This window comes from Xiphophorus maculatus, chromosome 11 (genome assembly GCF_002775205.1).
Source record: "Xiphophorus maculatus strain JP 163 A chromosome 11, X_maculatus-5.0-male, whole genome shotgun sequence".
In the NCBI taxonomy this organism is placed as follows: Eukaryota; Metazoa; Chordata; class Actinopteri; order Cyprinodontiformes; family Poeciliidae; genus Xiphophorus; species Xiphophorus maculatus.
The window spans coordinates 15,650,894-15,670,119 of record NC_036453.1 but is presented as its reverse complement, the minus strand read 5'-3'; the positions used below and the strand labels follow the sequence as shown (position 1 = coordinate 15,670,119).

The following is a 19,226-nucleotide window of genomic DNA, read 5'->3' as shown; positions in this document are numbered from 1 at the left end:
GCTAAAGTAATGCACCGTTCTGACCAAAAACAACCAATCAGAACCAGGAGGAGGGTTTTAGTGTTGTCAATCAATGTCATTCACTCACTGCTAAATGTGCTAATGGTGGAGAAACAACTTATTGTTACAGGAAAACTGTTTATCTGCCGTCATTGGTAGCTACGCTAACTAAACTGAGCCTTCACAGTTTGAATCTGCATAGCTCTGTGCTATGCTAGCTGCAGCATAGTACAGAGCAAGGGGGAGGAAAGATGAGCAGCCACATGAGATTGTGATTGACAGCGCTAAAACCCGCCTCCTGTCTCTGATTAGTTGTTTCTAGATAGCACTGGGAGAAGGCAGAGGAAATAATTTATTCACAAATTATCTCTCATGCCATACTGTCACAACACAATGACAGTTCAAACAAATATATAAAAAAATATATTTTTTATAAAAGTTACATCCTGCAGCTTTAATTTCACTTAGGAGAGGATGGGTCAGGAGGGACGTGGGAATATATAGCTGTAATTTAAATGCAAGCTAAAGTAAAAGTGTTTGGACTGGCTGCAGTCCAGACAGGAGACTGTTTTTAAAAAAAATCATTTTATAAGGATTGTTTGAATTTCTGTCAGCAACAAATATATTGTTTTTGTTGTGTAATTGTAAAAAGAGCAAAGACACAGAGAAATACCGATATATTCCCTGGAATGATGCTAAGTAGGTTGTCATTGGATACAGCGTTGCTCACCTTTTTCACTGGGACGGGGTAAGGGGTTTATGTTGGTATCGGGGATTAGAGCTGCTGCTGACTGACTCACCTGTTGTCAAGTGTGGCAAAAGGCACAGGGACAAGTTAAAATTATGAATATCTTGGTATTTATTTTCTTTAATTCATTTAATGCTATGGAGGCAAACAGTGGTCTGTAGCTAAGCTAACTATGCTAAATGGTTGATAATCTCACACGGTCTACTCACCTCTCTTGGAGGAGAAAATCTGTTACAAATAGACACTCTTGTCTTTTTCTCTCTCTCAAACCTCTATTTTTTGAAAACATAACTTTATTATTCTTTTAGGCAGCATAGTAACAGCCACAGTCGTTCTTTTTCTTCTTTTTTTAAAATTTATTTATTTATTTATTTTGCCACAGTCGTTCTTGTCTTCTACTGACTGCTGCTGAAACGTCACCGTCAAGCACTAAGCAGGAACGAACCATTTAACGCAGATGGGGGGGAGTTCAGTGCAAATATGGACGTGTGCTTTTTGGTCTGGGAGGGGGAACATTTAATTTTTACTGCTAAAAACAATAAAAAAAATACACAATAACAGTAATTGACTGATTTTTTTTTCCATTTCTATAAAAATTGTGGGGGCCCCGCTGTGGTCAAGGGCCCTTAGAATTTTCCACTGCCTACAGGGCAGATGTTGATCTTAGCATCTTTAACTGCAGCCTGTTGCAGTTTTATCACAGTGCTTACAAATAATTTGCATTATAATTTCTCCAGAACTGCTTCTGTTCTACCTTCCAAATAAGACTTTCAAATACAGACAGCGTCATGAACTCACCCCGGGGCCTCATTATCAAGCCAATATTCATGAGACAGACTTGACTTTTTTGAGAAATATAATCTTAATCTTAATATCAAAAACTTTCTATGCACGAGATGTTGTTAAAACCTTCATGTCACTCCTTTGGGCCCAGAGAATCAAGGACAACATCGTGGCACCGTGCACAAACCACTTCTTGTTGTGATTGACAGAATTCGACTTGGGAAATTCTCTGCTTCCTTTTTTTTGAAAAAGTAAAAAAATAAGACATAACATTTTTTTAAATAGTCGGACTATTTGAATTTCACCAAATACATACAGTTGAAAAGCATGACGTCAATCAAGGAATTCCACAGGGCTCTGTATCCGGCCACAGGACATCATTTAGGGGAACCAGCACATTTTGTGTTTCTTTTCTTTTTTGTATATATAAAAACTACAACATGGTACTCTCTGTTAACAGATTATGAACGATCCAGTAAATCTTTTTTTTTTTTTTTTTTTATGAACGTGAGCAGGTCCACTTTATTTTTATTTTTTCCAAATAATTATGTTATGTATAAATGGCATGAGGTAAAACAAGAAGCATTCATAAATTGGCATTACAAAAATGAAATAAAACTCTTTCACCATTTCTAAATACTTAATACTATTATGAATATACTTAACACTTTAGTGTACAGGCTATATTGGAAAAGAAAAAAAAGAATAGACAACAAAGACAGATAATCTGATATATTTGTAAATAATTACAATTTTTTATCTCTTCTGTTCTCATGTTCAACATATTCAGGACTAAATATACTTGGAAAATTAAAATAAAGTTAGCATTACACAACTCCAATATATTATAATAATATTACAACGCTGAGAAGGAAAAAAAAATTTTTAAGTCAAAAACAGTTCTGCTTCCAAAGCAGACTGAATGATAATAATATACATTACAAAATGATAATGTCTTCATGTAACCTCCATTGCTCCTGCTCCACTCTCTCACTTTGACTTTGAGGTATTTATCATTCACCTCTCATACTAGCTGAAAATTTGCATTTTGCTGCAGCTGAGATTAATATTCAATGTGATTAAAAATAAAAGAACCACTGCAATAAGATAAAGACATTTAAATAACAGGTTACTTTTTTAAATGTCAAAGGAAGTAACACATTTTTTTTATATATATAATTTAGACAAAAATATTGAAAATCTTCAGTTGAAAGAGGAAAGAAAGACAACCAAAACTTATTAAGAAGGTCAAAATCAGTGCTTTACAAGATACTTCATTGTGCATCAGTTTATGTTTCTGTGGGAGAAAAAAATGCGCACACACACACACACACCCACACACGCCCACACACACACGCACGCGCTCACTCACACGTGCACGCTTGCAAACAAACCAATTGTTTTCAAATCCAATTCTCTTCAAAAGCGTAGCAGGAAGGGCAAAAATGCTATGAAGAGGAGACAGGTGTGAAAGTGCGCTGTCTTCACACCGCCACTGCCGTCCTGAACTGCTCTCGGTCCTGACAGGAAGGAAGGAAACGGGAAAATAAAATGTTAGAGTAAGTTTCACAGACAGTCATTGCTTTTTCCACAGTGCTAAAACTACTGGTGGGTGAATTGTTAGATGAAGCTTCTGTCTGCTGATAACAAATCTGAACATTACCAGGGAATGAAGCGTACTGTGTGGCGTTGTAACAATATGCATTAAGCAGAAAGTGATTAGATAAAATACATTATGGTATTTAGATTAAGTGTAAACTCAGGTGAGATGGAAATTGTTTCCCTATCTTTTCTGTCGAACCTCTGTCATAATGTTGGACTCCACTTACTCGACCTTACAAAGTTCCAACTTGAAAATGACAACTTCCACTAATTCGTATTTAGAAAGTTGAACATTTCTGAAGACCATCGTGCATAAAAGTACTGATACATGCAAGAACAAACTGCTTGCAGTTTAAAATCTAGTAAGTTTTACATGATAAAAAATGCGAGTGAAGGAGCCACATTTGCAGCCAGCGGGGCGGACAGGGGACATGACGGCTCTCTGCTCAACAACTCTGCACTTTCAAAGGAGATCAAGATGCAGGGGCACATCTGCGGCAAAGGGGACGTCAAACCAAGGTGACAGGGAATCCAAACACTAACAAGTTATAAACCCCTTCCCCGTTCCTGAGGGCAGCAATTTCCCTCTTGGAGGCAGGGTCACCGACTTTTCGGCAAGCTTGTGCGCATTTAACTGCTAGAGAGAAACCTGGCACCTCCCCCACCACATGATGTGTCGACTTTCATCATCAGCACAGCTGACGCTCGGAGGGCTTCAAGCAGGATCCCCAGGAAGCAGCCGGTCCTCACAACATCCCAGAGTTTGTCTTGAAAGCTTGCGCCGAACTGGAAGGTCTTCTAACTGACAACATTAATGTCTCTCTCAGTCAAGCCATCATCCAGATGCTTCAAAGCTTCTACTGAAACCAAGAGAGAAAAATATGTCTCCTCTGAACAACTAAATGTTTGAGCAGCTTGTTAAACCACAGATCACAGCCAACCTCTATGCATCACCGTATCTGTACCAGTTTGCCTATTACCTCTGACCGCCCTACAGACGATGCAATATACCCCAATCTCTGTTAAAGCAATCCCTAATCTGGAATATAGAGACCATTTATACCAAAACTTGTACATTGTTAATATCAACACTCCCCAGACTTACAGAGGATAAATTCACATTATTTGATTACAACAAAATGACTTGTATCTTCGAAGGCAAATGGAATGCAGCATATTAACTACATTTACATTTACATCCACTTTCAAAGAATTTTTTATGACATCATATTAAATGAAAGTTGCAGCTGATAGTTGTGCAACAAACATGTAATGAGAAATATAACATTTTGTGCAAGATCCAATTATTGCTTTTTTTCTTGCTAAAATGAGGAAAAGCTTGCAAGGAAAGCAGAGCAGAGAAATACATTAAATATGTGAGGGAGTTTTTGTTTTGTTTAAAGCAGAATGTGCACATTTATGTTGTATAGTGAATTAGAACCTCTCATGGGGTCCTTGGACATTTTGTCGTTACTGTTAACTACATCAGTGTATTCTCCGTAGTAGTAAATTGAACATGTTTCTGGTTTAAGATGCAGAAGATGGTTTTAAGAAACACAACGTGTACAAAATATTAGCACAAACAATGTTAGAACAAAATTCAAATTTCTGTCATTTTTTACATTCATAAATAAGAAATATGTTGTTGAGCACAGGTCCAAATGTATAATCACACTATAAATGCAACAACTCTTTCTATCGGACAGCAAATGCAAGATACTTCATCACCACTCTGTTGTTGAAAGTGAAGTGCCATGCCATAAAATCTGTTGATAAAGCAACTACCTGAGCACTCCACACCAACACAATGCAATCACTGATTGCAATGGTGATACACAACAGAAGCTCTGAAGGCCTCAACATCACAGACAAAGTTGAATTACAAAGTTGAATTTCTGTCTGGGATTAATAAAGTATTTTGAATTCAAAATGAACTTCATCTATTTTTATCATTTTTATTTTATTTTATTTTGCAATACCTTCAAAGCAAAATAAATACTGGTAGGTATATTTTGTGTCTCAGTTTGGACTTGTTTTTCTTTTTCTCTGCACATACAGCAAGCATAGATAATCTGCCAAGCCAGAGCTGACTGCAAGGGAAACACTGGGTACTATTTTTAGATTAAAGTTAAGCAAACTGTATAATTTTTATGTGTTCATTAGTATTTTTGCAAAGCAATCTAGACCTCAAAACCAAGGTTACGTACTTATTATGACGTGACTGTTACTTTGCAATTAGCGAAACCTTTTTTTCATCCATTTTTTTTCTTTTGATAAATTAGGTCAGTCTAAAAAAAAAAAATAACAACAAAAAAAAACAATGTATTTCGATTGAGGCCAAATTTTAACTTTGTACTTTGAAGCTTTTGATGTCGCGACTAATCATTTCCCCGGAATTTTCACTATTCCACAGGATCCTTTGGGGTCTCTTTCCAGTTGCTCTGCTACAGCGGATTATCTCTAATCCTGCATATGGCTTATTAGAATAATTACATTCACTTGTATTTAAAAGAAAGGCCATTAATACACTTCTGCTGTCTTAATGAAGTGGCTTTGCTTACGAGACTCTTCAACTAGCAGTCATTGCATGTAGTAAGTGAGACGTTTATCTATGTTTCAGCAGCACTTCTAGGACAATTTGTAGATTTTTATACCCGAGGTGCATAAAAGATCGCCGTTCAGATTAAATAAACAGTATCAACGTCTCCAAATCTGTTTATCTTTGCAGAATGCTGCGCACAGTTGGCCGTACAGGCATACAGGTTCAGTCAAGGACATTATAAATGGTAAAAGATGATGAATACTTACAATGGCAGCATGCAAAAATCAAAATGAAGCCAATGTCACACAGGGCCAGTTAGGTGTGAAAAGGAGAGAGATGAAAGATGATTAAGAAATGGAGTTTGCATTTGCCATTTTCACAATCAGTCACATTATACACTGACGGCAGTTTGCTTTGACATTTATCCTCATCGTGATTTAAACCCGTCCCACGATCGTTAAAACATCTATCTCGTTTAATGAAAAAAGCAGGAATGAAGAAGGACCGAAAGAGCCAGGAGATTATTTCTTTCCGCTCGTCAAATACGAAAACGGAAAGGGAACCGAGTACAACTGTGAAAATGACAGTATTGAAGGGGTTACCGGCATGCAGTTAATGCTTTCTGAACATTGCTGAAATACACGCTGGTGTGGAATACTAACCTTGCAGTAGTGTTGAGCTAGTGGGTTCAATTACCACTACATCAGGGAAACAAGTGCAACAGAGACACAAGTTGGAAACAGAACAGCAACACATCATTGAGAATACTTGAAAAAAGCCTGAGAAGTAGGCCTGTGAGAGTTTTCTTTTTTACATTCTGCCTGCACCGTTCTATCCTCAGGGGTTCAAGCTAAAAAACTGCCAGTGCTAGAAGGCCGACTTACCGATGGGAAAATATCAATATATTGATTCTCCTTGGTATTTTGTTCACCTTAAAGGGATCCACAATTAGTTGTTGGCCTAAATATGTTGTAAGTTGTCTATTAACTAAACAAGTGCTGTTTGTAATACATAAAAACTCATAATTACTTCAAAAATGTTATATCTTTCATTATATTTTTTGCCTGTGGAAATCACCTTTTTTTTTTTTTTTACCATGCTGGGTTCATGAGGCAGTTTGGGTCCGTTCTGTACTGGAATCTATAGAGTAAACGCAAGAATGTTAAATTTACCCGAGTTGTTTTTAATCATATTGCGTTTGACTGTTGTAAATTTAGACAATGTCACACTGTGTCACTGTTGGCTGTAAATGAAATGTTGGAAGCACAACATTTCTCTCCAGAAGGCCGAGTCATTTGCATGAGCTGAACTAATGAAGGATCTAACAGGTGGTTGTTACCCTTTGTAAACCACATGCCGTGTTGATCGTTTTTAGCCGCAAAGCACCTAAACACTGCAGCTAGCAGGCAACAGACACTAGGAGAGAGAGGCGATGCTGGCAGCTCTTTTAAATTATAGCATAGCTATTGCCACTGCCACTGATACTGAAAGTGAAATTACAGACCCGACACCGGACCGAAGACAAGACCTTAAACAAGTGTTACCGGACAATATTTATTTTCATTTATAAAAACCAAACAGCCTACAGTATTTTCATGGTATTGTTTTTACATGTAGAATAAATATTTCTCAAATAAAGTCTATTGTTACAACTAATTGTGGATCCTTTAAAAGTGTTAGCAGGAATTTCAGAAACTCAAGCCATTGAGTTGTGATGGGTCTTAAAAATGTATCTAAAAAACACTCACCTTCAAGTCAGACTAAAATTAACCTTTTTTGGCAAATAATTATCCAACTTTTAGTCTCTTAATGCCAAACATGGTAGACAAGCACATAAAATACACAGATGTTTGTTAAAAAGTTAAAAGGCTATGAAAACTTTTGAAAGGCACTGGAAGTGATGGTTACCAACACATATTGTGTGTTACTTTGATTAATTTAAATAACTTCCATTGTAAATAACAAGCACTACCCTAACTACTGCTTTGGTGCTTAAGTAAATTAGTATAATAGTTCTAGAAAGACAAAACAAAACATTTCTGTTCGAAAAGAAACATTAAATCATATTTTCTCTTTTATGGTGAAAATAAAATTTATATTTTCACTTTTGATATATGTCATCTATTTACATTTCCATTATGATATTTGCAAGACAAAACCTCATATTAAGACTTTTCACAAAATGTAAGAAAGAAAAAAATCAAGTTATATTTTTAGGGCATTGTAATCAGCCGAAGATCCTCATAGTATCTTTAAATTATCTTAAATTTGAAGAACAAAATATTGCGAGGAGGTGCTGAGGCTGGTAGAGTGTGGGATGGCCCAGCAGGGAGCCTGGGGCCGACTCCTTTAAAGAACAGATTCAGCAACTCTGCAGCATCTTCCAGCTCTACTTTTTAGTTCTACCCTCTCAAAACTGATGAACCATCTTAGTAGACAGATGGATTCCAACTGTTCTTTCTAAGAATGTTCATTAAGACTGTCAATGCCAAAACAATCTAACTAAATTACAGCACACTTCAAGAATATTGTAATAATGTACGTCACTGACCACTAAACCAGGCTCGGTTGCCTAAGATGACTGCTGAAAACAGTTCAACCGTATCAAATAGTTGAACTATTTGATATGGAGAGCCTGACCCAGTTTTTTAACACAATTGAGTGTGACTATTTCTACAAATACTTACCATACAAAAGGAAGTTTGTGTTTGAACTGCCTAGTTTGTTGACGGCAACACATGTGTAGTTCCCGTAATCACCGTCAGACACGTTATGAAAGGTCAGCTTTGACAGGGATCCTGTGTTGATGATCTCCATGCCGTCAAAGCCATTAAAGATCCTGGAAAGAGAAAGAATGTCAGCAGATAAATACTCTATAAAAAAAAAAAAAAGTTTGCTATTGAACTTGGAATCCAAATTCTATCATTTGTAAGCGTGGGAGTGGATTTCTAATCAAGACAACTGATTAAAACTGGCTAACAAAAATAATTCTATTATAAAAATAATTCTTCTCTTCATACTTCCATGTCCTGATTGGAAAAAATGTAAGTCCCAATGTGATTACCTTCTGTTGTCTTTATACCACTCGAAATCTGCCTCTGGCACTGCGTCGGCCTCACACTCCAGCACTCCTCTCTGACCCAGAGTCACTCCAGCATCTCTGCCCTCTGACACGCTCGGAGGATCTACAAGGAGACGGCAGAAGATAGAAGAGCCGTTTTGGCAAGTGCAGGGCAGCACAAAGTTCAGCTTATCGGGACACAGAAGTAGTCTTTTTTCCAATCTCTGCCTGGGCTTTAAGCATAAGTGTAATCTGGATAACACTTATTTACATCGTTAGGTTTAGTGGTACCTCTGGAAAAAGGTTCCAAAACGTTTCAGATTAACTGTTTATTGCAGTACGCGAATATCGCATTTTAGAACATTTCAACCTTTAGTTCAAGTACATTTAATTTAGAAAGAAAATAAGGGGACAGAACATTTCCTTGAAATAATCTCAGAACCTTCAAAATGCCTGTAAGCTCATCTGACCACAGAAATAAATCTTCACAAGACGCCAAGATTCACTAAGTCTCGTAAAAGGTTGAAAAGACTGAATATTTAAACAGGTGCCTCTCCAAGAGGCACCTACTTAAATAGATCTATAAAGAGAATAAATAGATCTATAAAGTGAGTTTTAAGACAGACTTTGAAGAACAGGATGAATTGGACAAATATGGAACGTTTTTGCGTCTATTTTAAAAGCTCAACAGTGGCAATTTGTACGAGCCACAGTCTGAATATTTCACCTACTTATCCCAGAACGAAGTGCAGCAATAATCAAGTCTAGATGAAGTAACACACGAGTGACCTTTTTCTAAATCTGCAGCAGGTAGAAAAGACTGAAGTCTAAGCTTGTCTGTCTCAGCTGAACTAAGCAGGACTGCACCTGAACTGTGGAACATGAAACAAAAGGCTCTGAGTTGAAAATAACACAAAATTAACCAGATAATAAATCGGTCTTCCACAGGAAAAGGTTTTAAATGTCAGTACAGTTGGGATCAAAAATGTAGCAGTGCCACCAGAGTTTAATGGGACACAAAGTTAAAAATTATCTTCAAAGCAAAGAGAACTCATGTCATATCTTTGGGGGAATTAACAGATTGTATGATAGGAATTATATTTAGGTTAAAAGTTTTGAGTCTCCTGTACAAATATGAAATGTTTGAACCTTTTTTGGTTTTGTACATGACGCATTTCAACAATAGAAAAGTGAATCTTCAAATATCATTTATGTCTTTAGAGGATGTTGAATTATTTTCACACTTCATTGTCAAGAAAGTTGATAAAAATTCAAAGCACACAACACTGGATATATATATCTCTTTGCACATGTGGCTTGGGTGTATGGTTTATTTGAAATTAAATTACTTTATGAATCTAAAAGGAATAATAAATGTTGCTTAGACACATAATATCCAAGGTTCTCATGCAGAAGTCTGTATTGCAGCAAGTCTGAAGAAGCCTCTGACTGAAGACTCTTTTGTTGCAAAGCAGTCTTATGAAGAGGATGTTCAGACATGTCCATAAGTTTACATAAAGGATGTGCAGCATCTTTTTTAAATAAATGTTGATGCAAACATGTCTGTAAAGCACTCACGAGGCCGCTTGCTAAAAAAAAGAAAAAAAAAAAACAAAGCTTCAGTTTTAACTGTTTAGTTTTATCTTGGTTCTGCATCTATCAGCACATTTGTCAGAATGTTTAGAACAGACATATTTTTGCCTCCATTTATTTAAGAAGTTTTAATTTTTCAGCTATTTTGTTGCTGTGCTAACGCTAAGTGGTGCATTTAAACATTTAAAAGAATTAAATCTTAAGTTTCTATGTTGTAAATTGTCCTTTTGTCAACATTTTTGTTAGAATATCAACAATGGAAAGAGTGTCTTAGCCTGCTAATTCAAGCTTCCTATAGTAGCAAATAGTAACACAGTGCTAGCCCTATCTTTGTGCATTAGGTAGCAAATAAAGATGGTATTTTAGCAATTTGTTATTTCAGCACTTTATATCAGTCAACATTTTTGTTGACTGATAAAACTTTAGCACAACAGCACAGTTTGCTGTTGTGCTAAAGCTAGCTTGAGTTATTTTTCACCTTCATGTTGTAGCTAACTCTAATTCAGCGCTACTGCTAGCCTGTTCATAACCAGTAATAAGTAATAAGACAACTGTTTTAATCGTGCTCATTTTGTTATTGTCATCTGAGTTGATGCTTTGGCAACTGACATTCTTTGTAGGAATCTTGTCCACATGAAGCATGCTACCCAGGGGTGGACTGTCATATGACTGGAGATTTCCCTGATGGGCTGGTGCTTTTTCCCGTAGAGGAGCTGTCACGCTCACTCTGGAGTCAAGCAGCACGCCGTTGTTTCGCAGCGGAAACAATCCCTCAAACTATGCCACGTATCACACGCCTCCTCTACCTCTCCCTTTGCTCCAGTCAGGCAGATCTCAGCGCGAGTAGACCTGCAAACACATGAACGAGTGCTACAGGGCCAGGCGGTTCACCATGAAGGCGGAAAACAGAAAAACTCGTCCCATAAAGCCCAGCCTAAGAAACAAATAGTCTTTGTGACGCTTATTAAAAACTCAACAGTGACGAAACAGAAAAGCCTCGTCTCTGCTAGAGCCACATAAATCATGTGTTTGTTTGTGTCTCACATCAGGCACTCCAGTGCCGGATGCAAGGCCAGCCCAAGGTTGTCTGGGGCCTTAAGCAGAATATGGTTTCGGGGCCCCACTTCCTGTTAAAAACATCACAACCAGAGGAGTGGGGACAAGATTAATTGCCCAAGCTTTAAAGCATAATTGCTGACATGCATTTGGTGAAAAAAACATGCTCAAACATTAAGATTAAACTCATAGCATCAGATTGTAGCTAAGGGAACAACAATCAAGCTACAAGTAACATTAAATAAATCCACATATTTAGAGAAGATGGAGCAGCAAAAGCAAACTACAAACCGAAAGGTGGCGCTGAAAAGTTGAGTGATAAAAAAAGAACGCCCTCAAAGAAAGGGCAGCTACTAATGTCGATACTTTGAATCTGTTTGGTGGACAGTAGAGGTGGACTGGAGCTGCTTACTTTAGTAAGAAGCTGGAGATGAATCCCATAAAGGAACAGCTAAAACAGTGGAGGAAATTATGTTCAAACTGCAGCACAGATGATATTCAAAAAATACAGAAACCTGTGTGTTTATTGCACGATAAAAAAGTAACAGAGTTAAAAGAAAGTGAATTAATGCCGAATGAGCACTTTCATTTTCACACATATTATATTAATATTAAAGGACCACTATAAAATTGTTGTATTAAAATGTCAAGCAAACAGTTGAAGGTGGGCCGGCGTATCAAGCTGCTGCTACTTTCTTAGTATTCAAGGTTCTCCAGTTCTGTTACTCGTCACGTTGAGCATTTTGTGACCATTTGTTCGTTTTGCATTTATCGAACAGCTCATATTTCCAATGAAACTATTTTGGGAGGTCCAATATGAAATCATGAATTATGCATTCTGTGTAGACATCAAGCCTTCGTTGAGGACCCGTATCTTCAGTGCTGCCACGCTGACGACGGTGACAGGCCATCTTCTGCTCCGCAGGAATATTTCTCCAGTGTCTTGTCAAGGATTCCTTCATCGTGTTGGTATTGATCACTGACCTCATTCTGGTCAGGCTTTACCAAGCTCAACGGCCTTTCTCTTTTCTCGTCTGCACTCTTTTCTTTTTTCTTTCTTTGAGTAATTCTTAAATTACAGGCTTACGGTTTTTTTGGTATTACTCTATTCTAACATTGTGCGGCATTCTATTTTTTAATCGAATGCTATACAATTTATACTGGTAGAAATAATCAAAATTTTAATTTGTTTGAATTAACTTCTTTCCTTTTTTTCTCTCATTCCTTCTTTCTTTCTTACGCTGCTTACTTAAATGGTGGTCTGAAAACAAAAGCAGCAAAATCATAATTAAAATCATATGTCGGGTGCACTTCGGACTCATCCCTACGACTAAAGTCAACAAGTCGGGTCGGACTCGGGCCAGGTTGGATTTTTTTTAGGCCTGATCTAAACTCTATTTATTGACGCCAATAACTTGGACCATAAAAAGTAATTATTTCTATATCGCATAAATATGATTGACATAAGAGTGCATAGTAATGTGAACAAACAATAACGTCACCAGCATTCGAGCTTCAACCTGTGCTTCTATGCACTGACGTCTTTGACCTCTGAGTGTGACCCCAGATTTAGCCATAATTTTGCCACATTAAAGATTATGTGGCAAAAGTCAAATAAATAATTAGTAAGTATTCATCTAATATAGCTACACTATCCTCATCACAAATACCCCTAAATACAGAATTTTAATGCATCATCTAATAACCCAATAATGCATCCATGATGACTAATTGAAATGAGCGAGCAAACACTTGCAGCAGACGGACTCACAGTTGACAGTGATGTCTACAGTCTGAACGTCCGTGTCGATATCATTGACAGCCGTGCATTCGTAAACCCCTGCCTTCTGTCTGGAGATGGAGGAGATTTCCAGCAGCTCATCATCTGAAGCCAGGTCCCCTGTGAAAGATCACACACAGAGTGGAGAGGGTCATTAACAGTTAATATGATGAGTCAACATCTGTGGCCTCATTTGGTGTTAGTGTCGCTGTGTGGCATCTCATATTGTCGGACGATAGAAGGAGGAAGATGTTGATTACAGAGGCTAATGGATAGTTTGTAAAACTATGTGATTCATCATTTCTTCCTTGTTGCTTTTGCACGACAACAGTAGTCATTCTGATGCTTTGTAAATTGCAGGGAGCCTCCCACTATCAAAACACCGGGATTTAAACCGAGTAACAGTGGTTCTGTTGAGGATTCTCCCACGATTGAACAACAGCAATTTGGCCTGACATGACCAGACACATACTGCGCATGTTGAAGCTCAAACTGGTAAATATCGTGACATATGCCCACTTCTGTCTGCCTTTCATACACGTGTATTCTCTTTCGACACTTGCAAAGAGGTTTCTTGAACACATTGACATTTTCAGAGTAGGACTCGTGATTAGTGCTTTGTTCAGCCCCCCACTCATCATTTCTTGTCTGCCAAAACGTCCATATCATCCTCCTTTTTACTCTGTCTCTTATGCCTGCAAGCACCTAAAGTCTGCTGTAGAGATGTATGAGAAAGTGAACGGGATGGAATACCAGATCTGGTTCTTTTACTTTCATCAGTAGGACGTGCTTGACAGAGAGACTTAATACAGCATTCAGTGCAGAAAACAAAAAGCCAGAATTGACACGACGTTCCCTCCAAAGACGTTAAATGTGACTAATAAAATGCTCACAGACTCACTTGACTGGGTTTGAGTACATTACTGAATTGCACCTGGGAAGGCTGTTAAGAGAAAGGAAAGTCTCTGTGACACTCGTCACCTGATGAGAAGTATCAGGAGGGCCGATGCTTTAAAAGTGTGCAGATTTCAGCTACGCTTTTCCTCACTTGGGATTTATAGTATTATTAAGTCACCAGCAGAGACCATAATCTCTGTTAAAGACACAGTAAAACCTCAGCGGACAGCTAATCATGATAAGGCTGAGGAGCTGAATTCCTGCCAGGTCCTGCAGCCAAAGCATATGTCTAACATGTTAAGAGTACGCATAAATCACAGCTCACTTGGCCCACCGGTTTGAGAATTATAATGTGGTTCTATAAAACAAAAACACACACAAAATATCTGTGTTTTTGTTGTTTGATTTTGTAAATACATTTAAAGTAAATATAACCCTCATGAAAACCGAGGCACAGAAATTTGCCATCCTGGTAAAAACTAAACCTTACCCAACCGCCTGTAAGTAAAACAAAAGATTTGAAAAGGCCAACAATTAAAAGATTTCACCAATATAATGAAAATAGAACAACATAAAGAGTTGAAAATAGTTTATGCATATATTGAACCTTAAAGTAACAGGAAAAAACAAAATGTATCGACTCTGATGTCATTAAATCTGTACTTTTTCCTCAGTCTCTGTTTCTCTACCTTCCTCTAGAGGAAAGAGGCAGATGAAGCACTTTCTGTAAACAGCGTCTCACACCACTCTCTGCCTTTTGATGTTTACATTTTAATTTTGCGCAGTCCCAAAAAAATTATCCACACCAAAATCCAAAACGTGTGTTTTCAATGCTAACCGAGGTGATCACACCGAAGCCTGAACGTCTTTGTCAGTCTCACTGTGACTATCCTAAAAGCTGCTGCTCACACTTTTTTCATCCCTTCCCCCTCACGGGACTCACAGACATCACGACAAACACAGTTTGTATTTAAAATGAAGAACTTAAACTTCCTCTCGCTCTTAGTTAACTTAGATCTGCCAGGAGTGTGATACCGTTGGGCTCATCTGTGTGTGCACACGTTGGAAAGGCCTCCCCAGCCGTCTCATGGTTGAGTGTGTAACCGACACTGACCTCTGCGCAGCGACCCCAGGTACAGTGCATTTTTTCTGGCTTTGCGTGGAGAATTAAAATTTCTGTTTGTTTCAGATGCCTGTTAAGATCCTTGCAGCGGCAGACGAGCTACATTATGGTGTTTTCACATCGAAGCCACAGAACCAAAAGTGTTGCAGTAAAGTTCTTGGTGCAATGCCAGCCAAGCAGAATTAGAAACCTAGTCCAGTATAAAGCAGTCCATAATATTCATGTTCATTTCTCCTGCAGTTTGCTTTTAATTACCTTTCAATACATTTTCTTCAACCTTGAGTTCCATATCTACACACACCTGAACACCAGTTTATTTGATATAAAGCCTAAGCTGGTTAGAATGACTTTGCAATATTTTGTGAAGTTTTATCAAATAAGTAAAAAAAAAAAAAAAATCATAATAAGTTTAAGTAATTTCACCTTAACTGATTGTTGGTTTCTGACCACTTTAAATTGTCTCAGAATATAGAAAGTGAATGCCTCTCACCCACTCACTCTGAATGCCTGCAGCACCATCCAACATTCAGAAAAATACACACACAAAAAATATGTTTTCCCATATAGACAAAATCAACATGGATTCTACTTGCAATTTCAGCAGCGATGCAAAGCTACCCTTGACTTTCAGTGGCTTAGCCTTTGTTAAATAGGACTTCTGGCTTTGTGGCCTATTCATTAGCAGGAGAGTACTTTGTCCTACACTGCCATCAAAGTGACAGGGCAGGTCATCAGGGAGACCACACAGAAGAAGGTTTCCAGAAGAAGAAAGCAGAGAGAGAAGGGATGTCTCAGGAGAGGCTGGGCAGAAGATAATGTACCCTCTCTGTGTCCCTGAAATGCTATGTTCAAACTCAAGGGCAAAGAAGAAAATGGGGTAGAAAATGGAAAGCGACAAAGACATTTGGGCGCAGGGCAAGGTGAGCAACTTAGTGGGGAGAGGAGGGGAGGACAGTAAGAGCAGATGCTTGAGGGATGCACGCATTTCAGGAAAGAGTGTGGAGACACAAAGAGGGTAGATTCAAATTGATGAACTGAAGCAGGCAGGGAAGAGGAAATTGAAGTAGAATAGCAGATAGGATTTGCTTAGATGGTAGCAAGCGTAAGCCACGACAAACTGGGAATCAAAAAGCTGTAACCGGCTTGCTCGTGAGCGAAAGGTCACTGAGTGAAGAGCTTTAAGAGAAGAGGTGGCGACGGCACCACACTAAGGCTGTTTTGACTGGGAATCAGAAAGAAAGTCTACATTATTGAAATAGAGCACAAGAAAAGTGAAAACACAAATAAGCCACCCATCGAATGAGTTTAACTCTTAAATTATGCCTGTGTGAGATGCGAGTATACATGTGCTTCTGCTGAATATCATCCGTCAGCATATGGAATTTCCTAATTTGCCAGGGCCCTTTTGATGTATTTTTTCTTTCCTTTGAAGAAACCAAACATAAAAAGACTGAGAGAGGAAAAAATAGAATCTTGGTAATACTGTAGCTCTGGGTCTGTGTTACCATGAAACAAGGCAGCTTAATGTCTTCTGAAACGGTTGCTAGCACAGAGTATCTGTTGGAAATATAGATTTGGCTTGTCAATAGCTTTCACACTGTTTTGTAGCATATTGTAAGAAGTGTGAAATGAAAAGATACAACATTTGTAGAGATAGGCTTAGAGCGGAATCGTTTGGGAAGTCTAAATTATTAATATTAGATGTTTATTGGAGCCTGAAAGCCACGCATCTGGCTAAGGAAGCTCAGGCTATGTTTTCAGGAGACCACGGTCTGGAAACTGATGCTATTTTCAATGTTGATTAGGGAAAAGTTCCATGTAAACAGAAGACCACCAAGACATGTTGACTTTCCTGTAGTTATAAGGCCAGGACACTAGGTGGTGCTGTGATTTTAGCATGCGTTTTTTTGGCTTTTAGCTTTCATTTCATCTAGAAAACAGTACACAAAACACGGAAGCAACAAACAAGAGCAAAAGTCCAAAATTTCCATCACTTAGGGTGAACCCAATACAGGACGGGTTAGTGACCACAGTAACAAGAGTTTAACATCTTACAATTTTCTTGTTTGACGTCGCTAGCCTGAGTTAATGGTCAAATTTTCACCACTATAAATGTGCTGTAATTCTTGTAAATAATTAATAATTTTCTGTGATTTCTCCCTCTGGGAAAGGGAGGCGACCAGAGGTGCTTTGGGTTAGGGTTGTTATTTTCAACAACTGGCTTGGGGTTGAAAATAACTAGCCTTGGACCAGTCTTTTTTATTTATTTATCCATGCAACGCATGGAAGGCATCTCTTACTCTACACCTCAAAATAACTGCCACTTCCTTTGAAGAAACATTGTCAATTTTCGGAAAAATTCACCAAATGCACAATTCTTGTTATATAGCAAGTAGTATAAGGTAAGTAGTATTTGAAAAGAGTAGAATAAATCTTGTGTTTTTTGAACAACAATATTTGTTGTTAATCTGTTGCTAAGAGATGCGCGTGTTTTCTGGTAACCAAGTGCCACGAAGTAAATTTTACCAACTGTAAATATCTTGTGTCCAAGCAGATAAGCAGTATTTCAAAAGAACTTATGTTTTATAAACAATAATTAATTTGGTGTTAAGAAAAGAGCTTATTTTTCTTGCCATGAAGTATAAAGACACTGCATTAACATTAGCACAAACATTAGCAGTGCTAATGTTTGTGCTAATGTGGGGGTCTCAAACATGAGCCCCCCACAGTAGCTAATGTCCACATTAGCAGTAGCCTTTTTCCTAAAATAAGCATTTTAGCTATTTTGTTTATTTATTAGCCATGTTTAGCACACTGAATAGAGGAAGTCAATGTAAGACAATATGCTAGCCTGCTAACCTGCATGCTAACATTGCATTTAGGCTAACATTAGCATTTTGGCTAACTTTAGCTTATACGTACTGAATGAAGCCCATGTTACTCAACCTGCTTGTGACTCTCCACATGCTGTTGAGTACATTGTAGCTTACTTTAGCATTGATGCTAATTTTTAGCATCAGAACGCTGGGTTCCAGCCGACAGGCACACTTTGGCAGGCCCCGTTTAAATTTCTTCAGAAATGTTATAGTTTTCATTATTGCGCTGACAACATGAAGACTCCCTTCACCTCCGTCCACAATATGGCATTCTTCACAGTATTCTGCTACTTGTGATAGAAGTAGTTTTTATTTGTTCAACGCTTCGAAACAAGAGATGATAACTGAACATTTCTATTCTACACTTTCCTTCATACTTTATATAAAGTTGACTAAACTGTTTGTTTAGAAGTACAAGGAATACTATCACAGCACTAAGCATAGCGGCCAAGTAACACATGGATAATCTGTAAGATTCGTTAACCTTAATCTCAGATTTCTAGTAAGCAGATCTTTCTGGCACATGTAATATTTATTTTATTATACTTTACCTACCAAGTGTTTCATTCTGTTATTTACTTTCAATACTTCTAATTGATCCCATTTCTGATGTCTGTGAAGTGTTTCACTTCATGCGATGCCCTCGAAATAACACACAAAAATGAACCTTTTATTTGTTTCATTTCTTAATTGCTTTTCAGGGCTAAACATTTACTTTAAAAAAGCCTTTTAGAAAAACAAACAGAAGGTAAAATTGATCAGAGTTAATTAATCAAAATATTTTTTTTTTCCACTTCATTTTCAGGGCCACCAAAAAAAAAAAGTTAAACTTTTATGAATAAAAGTCTAACTTTTTTCTCGGTTAAAAAGAGAACTATTTCGAAATCTTCCAATAAGTTATAAGGTCAGTTTAATTATAGTTTTTTTGTGTCATTGCTAGAAAATGTCTTGCCCTTCAGAGCCTCCATAGTTATCACATCCGACTGGCATGAATCAACAACACCCGCGGAGGTTTCTTTTTCTCAAAATGGGGAAAGGCAGCCTGACAATTTTGAATCTAAACCGTAGTTTATACCCTGATGGTATTTCACTGTCCCTCAGAAGAAGAAGAAGCAGGCACATATTCTCAGAAGTCCATAAGAAGATTAAAGCAGTATTAGAGTTT

At 37.7% G+C, this 19,226-nt stretch overlaps 1 protein-coding gene across 2 annotated transcripts in view; it reads right to left on the bottom strand.

Annotated features, from left to right (window-relative positions):
- Window positions 1–1,142: 1,142 nt before the first annotated feature.
- LOC102228205 (opioid-binding protein/cell adhesion molecule homolog) overlaps window positions 1,143–19,226 on the bottom strand; it is a 264,906-nt gene continuing 246,822 nt past the window's right edge. For both annotated transcript variants that reach the window (XM_023342407.1, XM_023342406.1), the window contains 5 exons: window positions 13,157–13,285; window positions 8,740–8,860; window positions 8,363–8,514; window positions 6,338–6,373; window positions 1,143–3,051 (listed from right to left, as the gene is read on the bottom strand). In XM_023342407.1, the coding sequence (XP_023198175.1) occupies window positions 2,951–3,051; window positions 6,338–6,373; window positions 8,363–8,514; window positions 8,740–8,860; window positions 13,157–13,285 (539 nt within the window). In that variant the 3' untranslated portion in view covers window positions 1,143–2,950. The remainder of the gene's footprint in view (window positions 3,052–6,337; window positions 6,374–8,362; window positions 8,515–8,739; window positions 8,861–13,156; window positions 13,286–19,226) is intronic.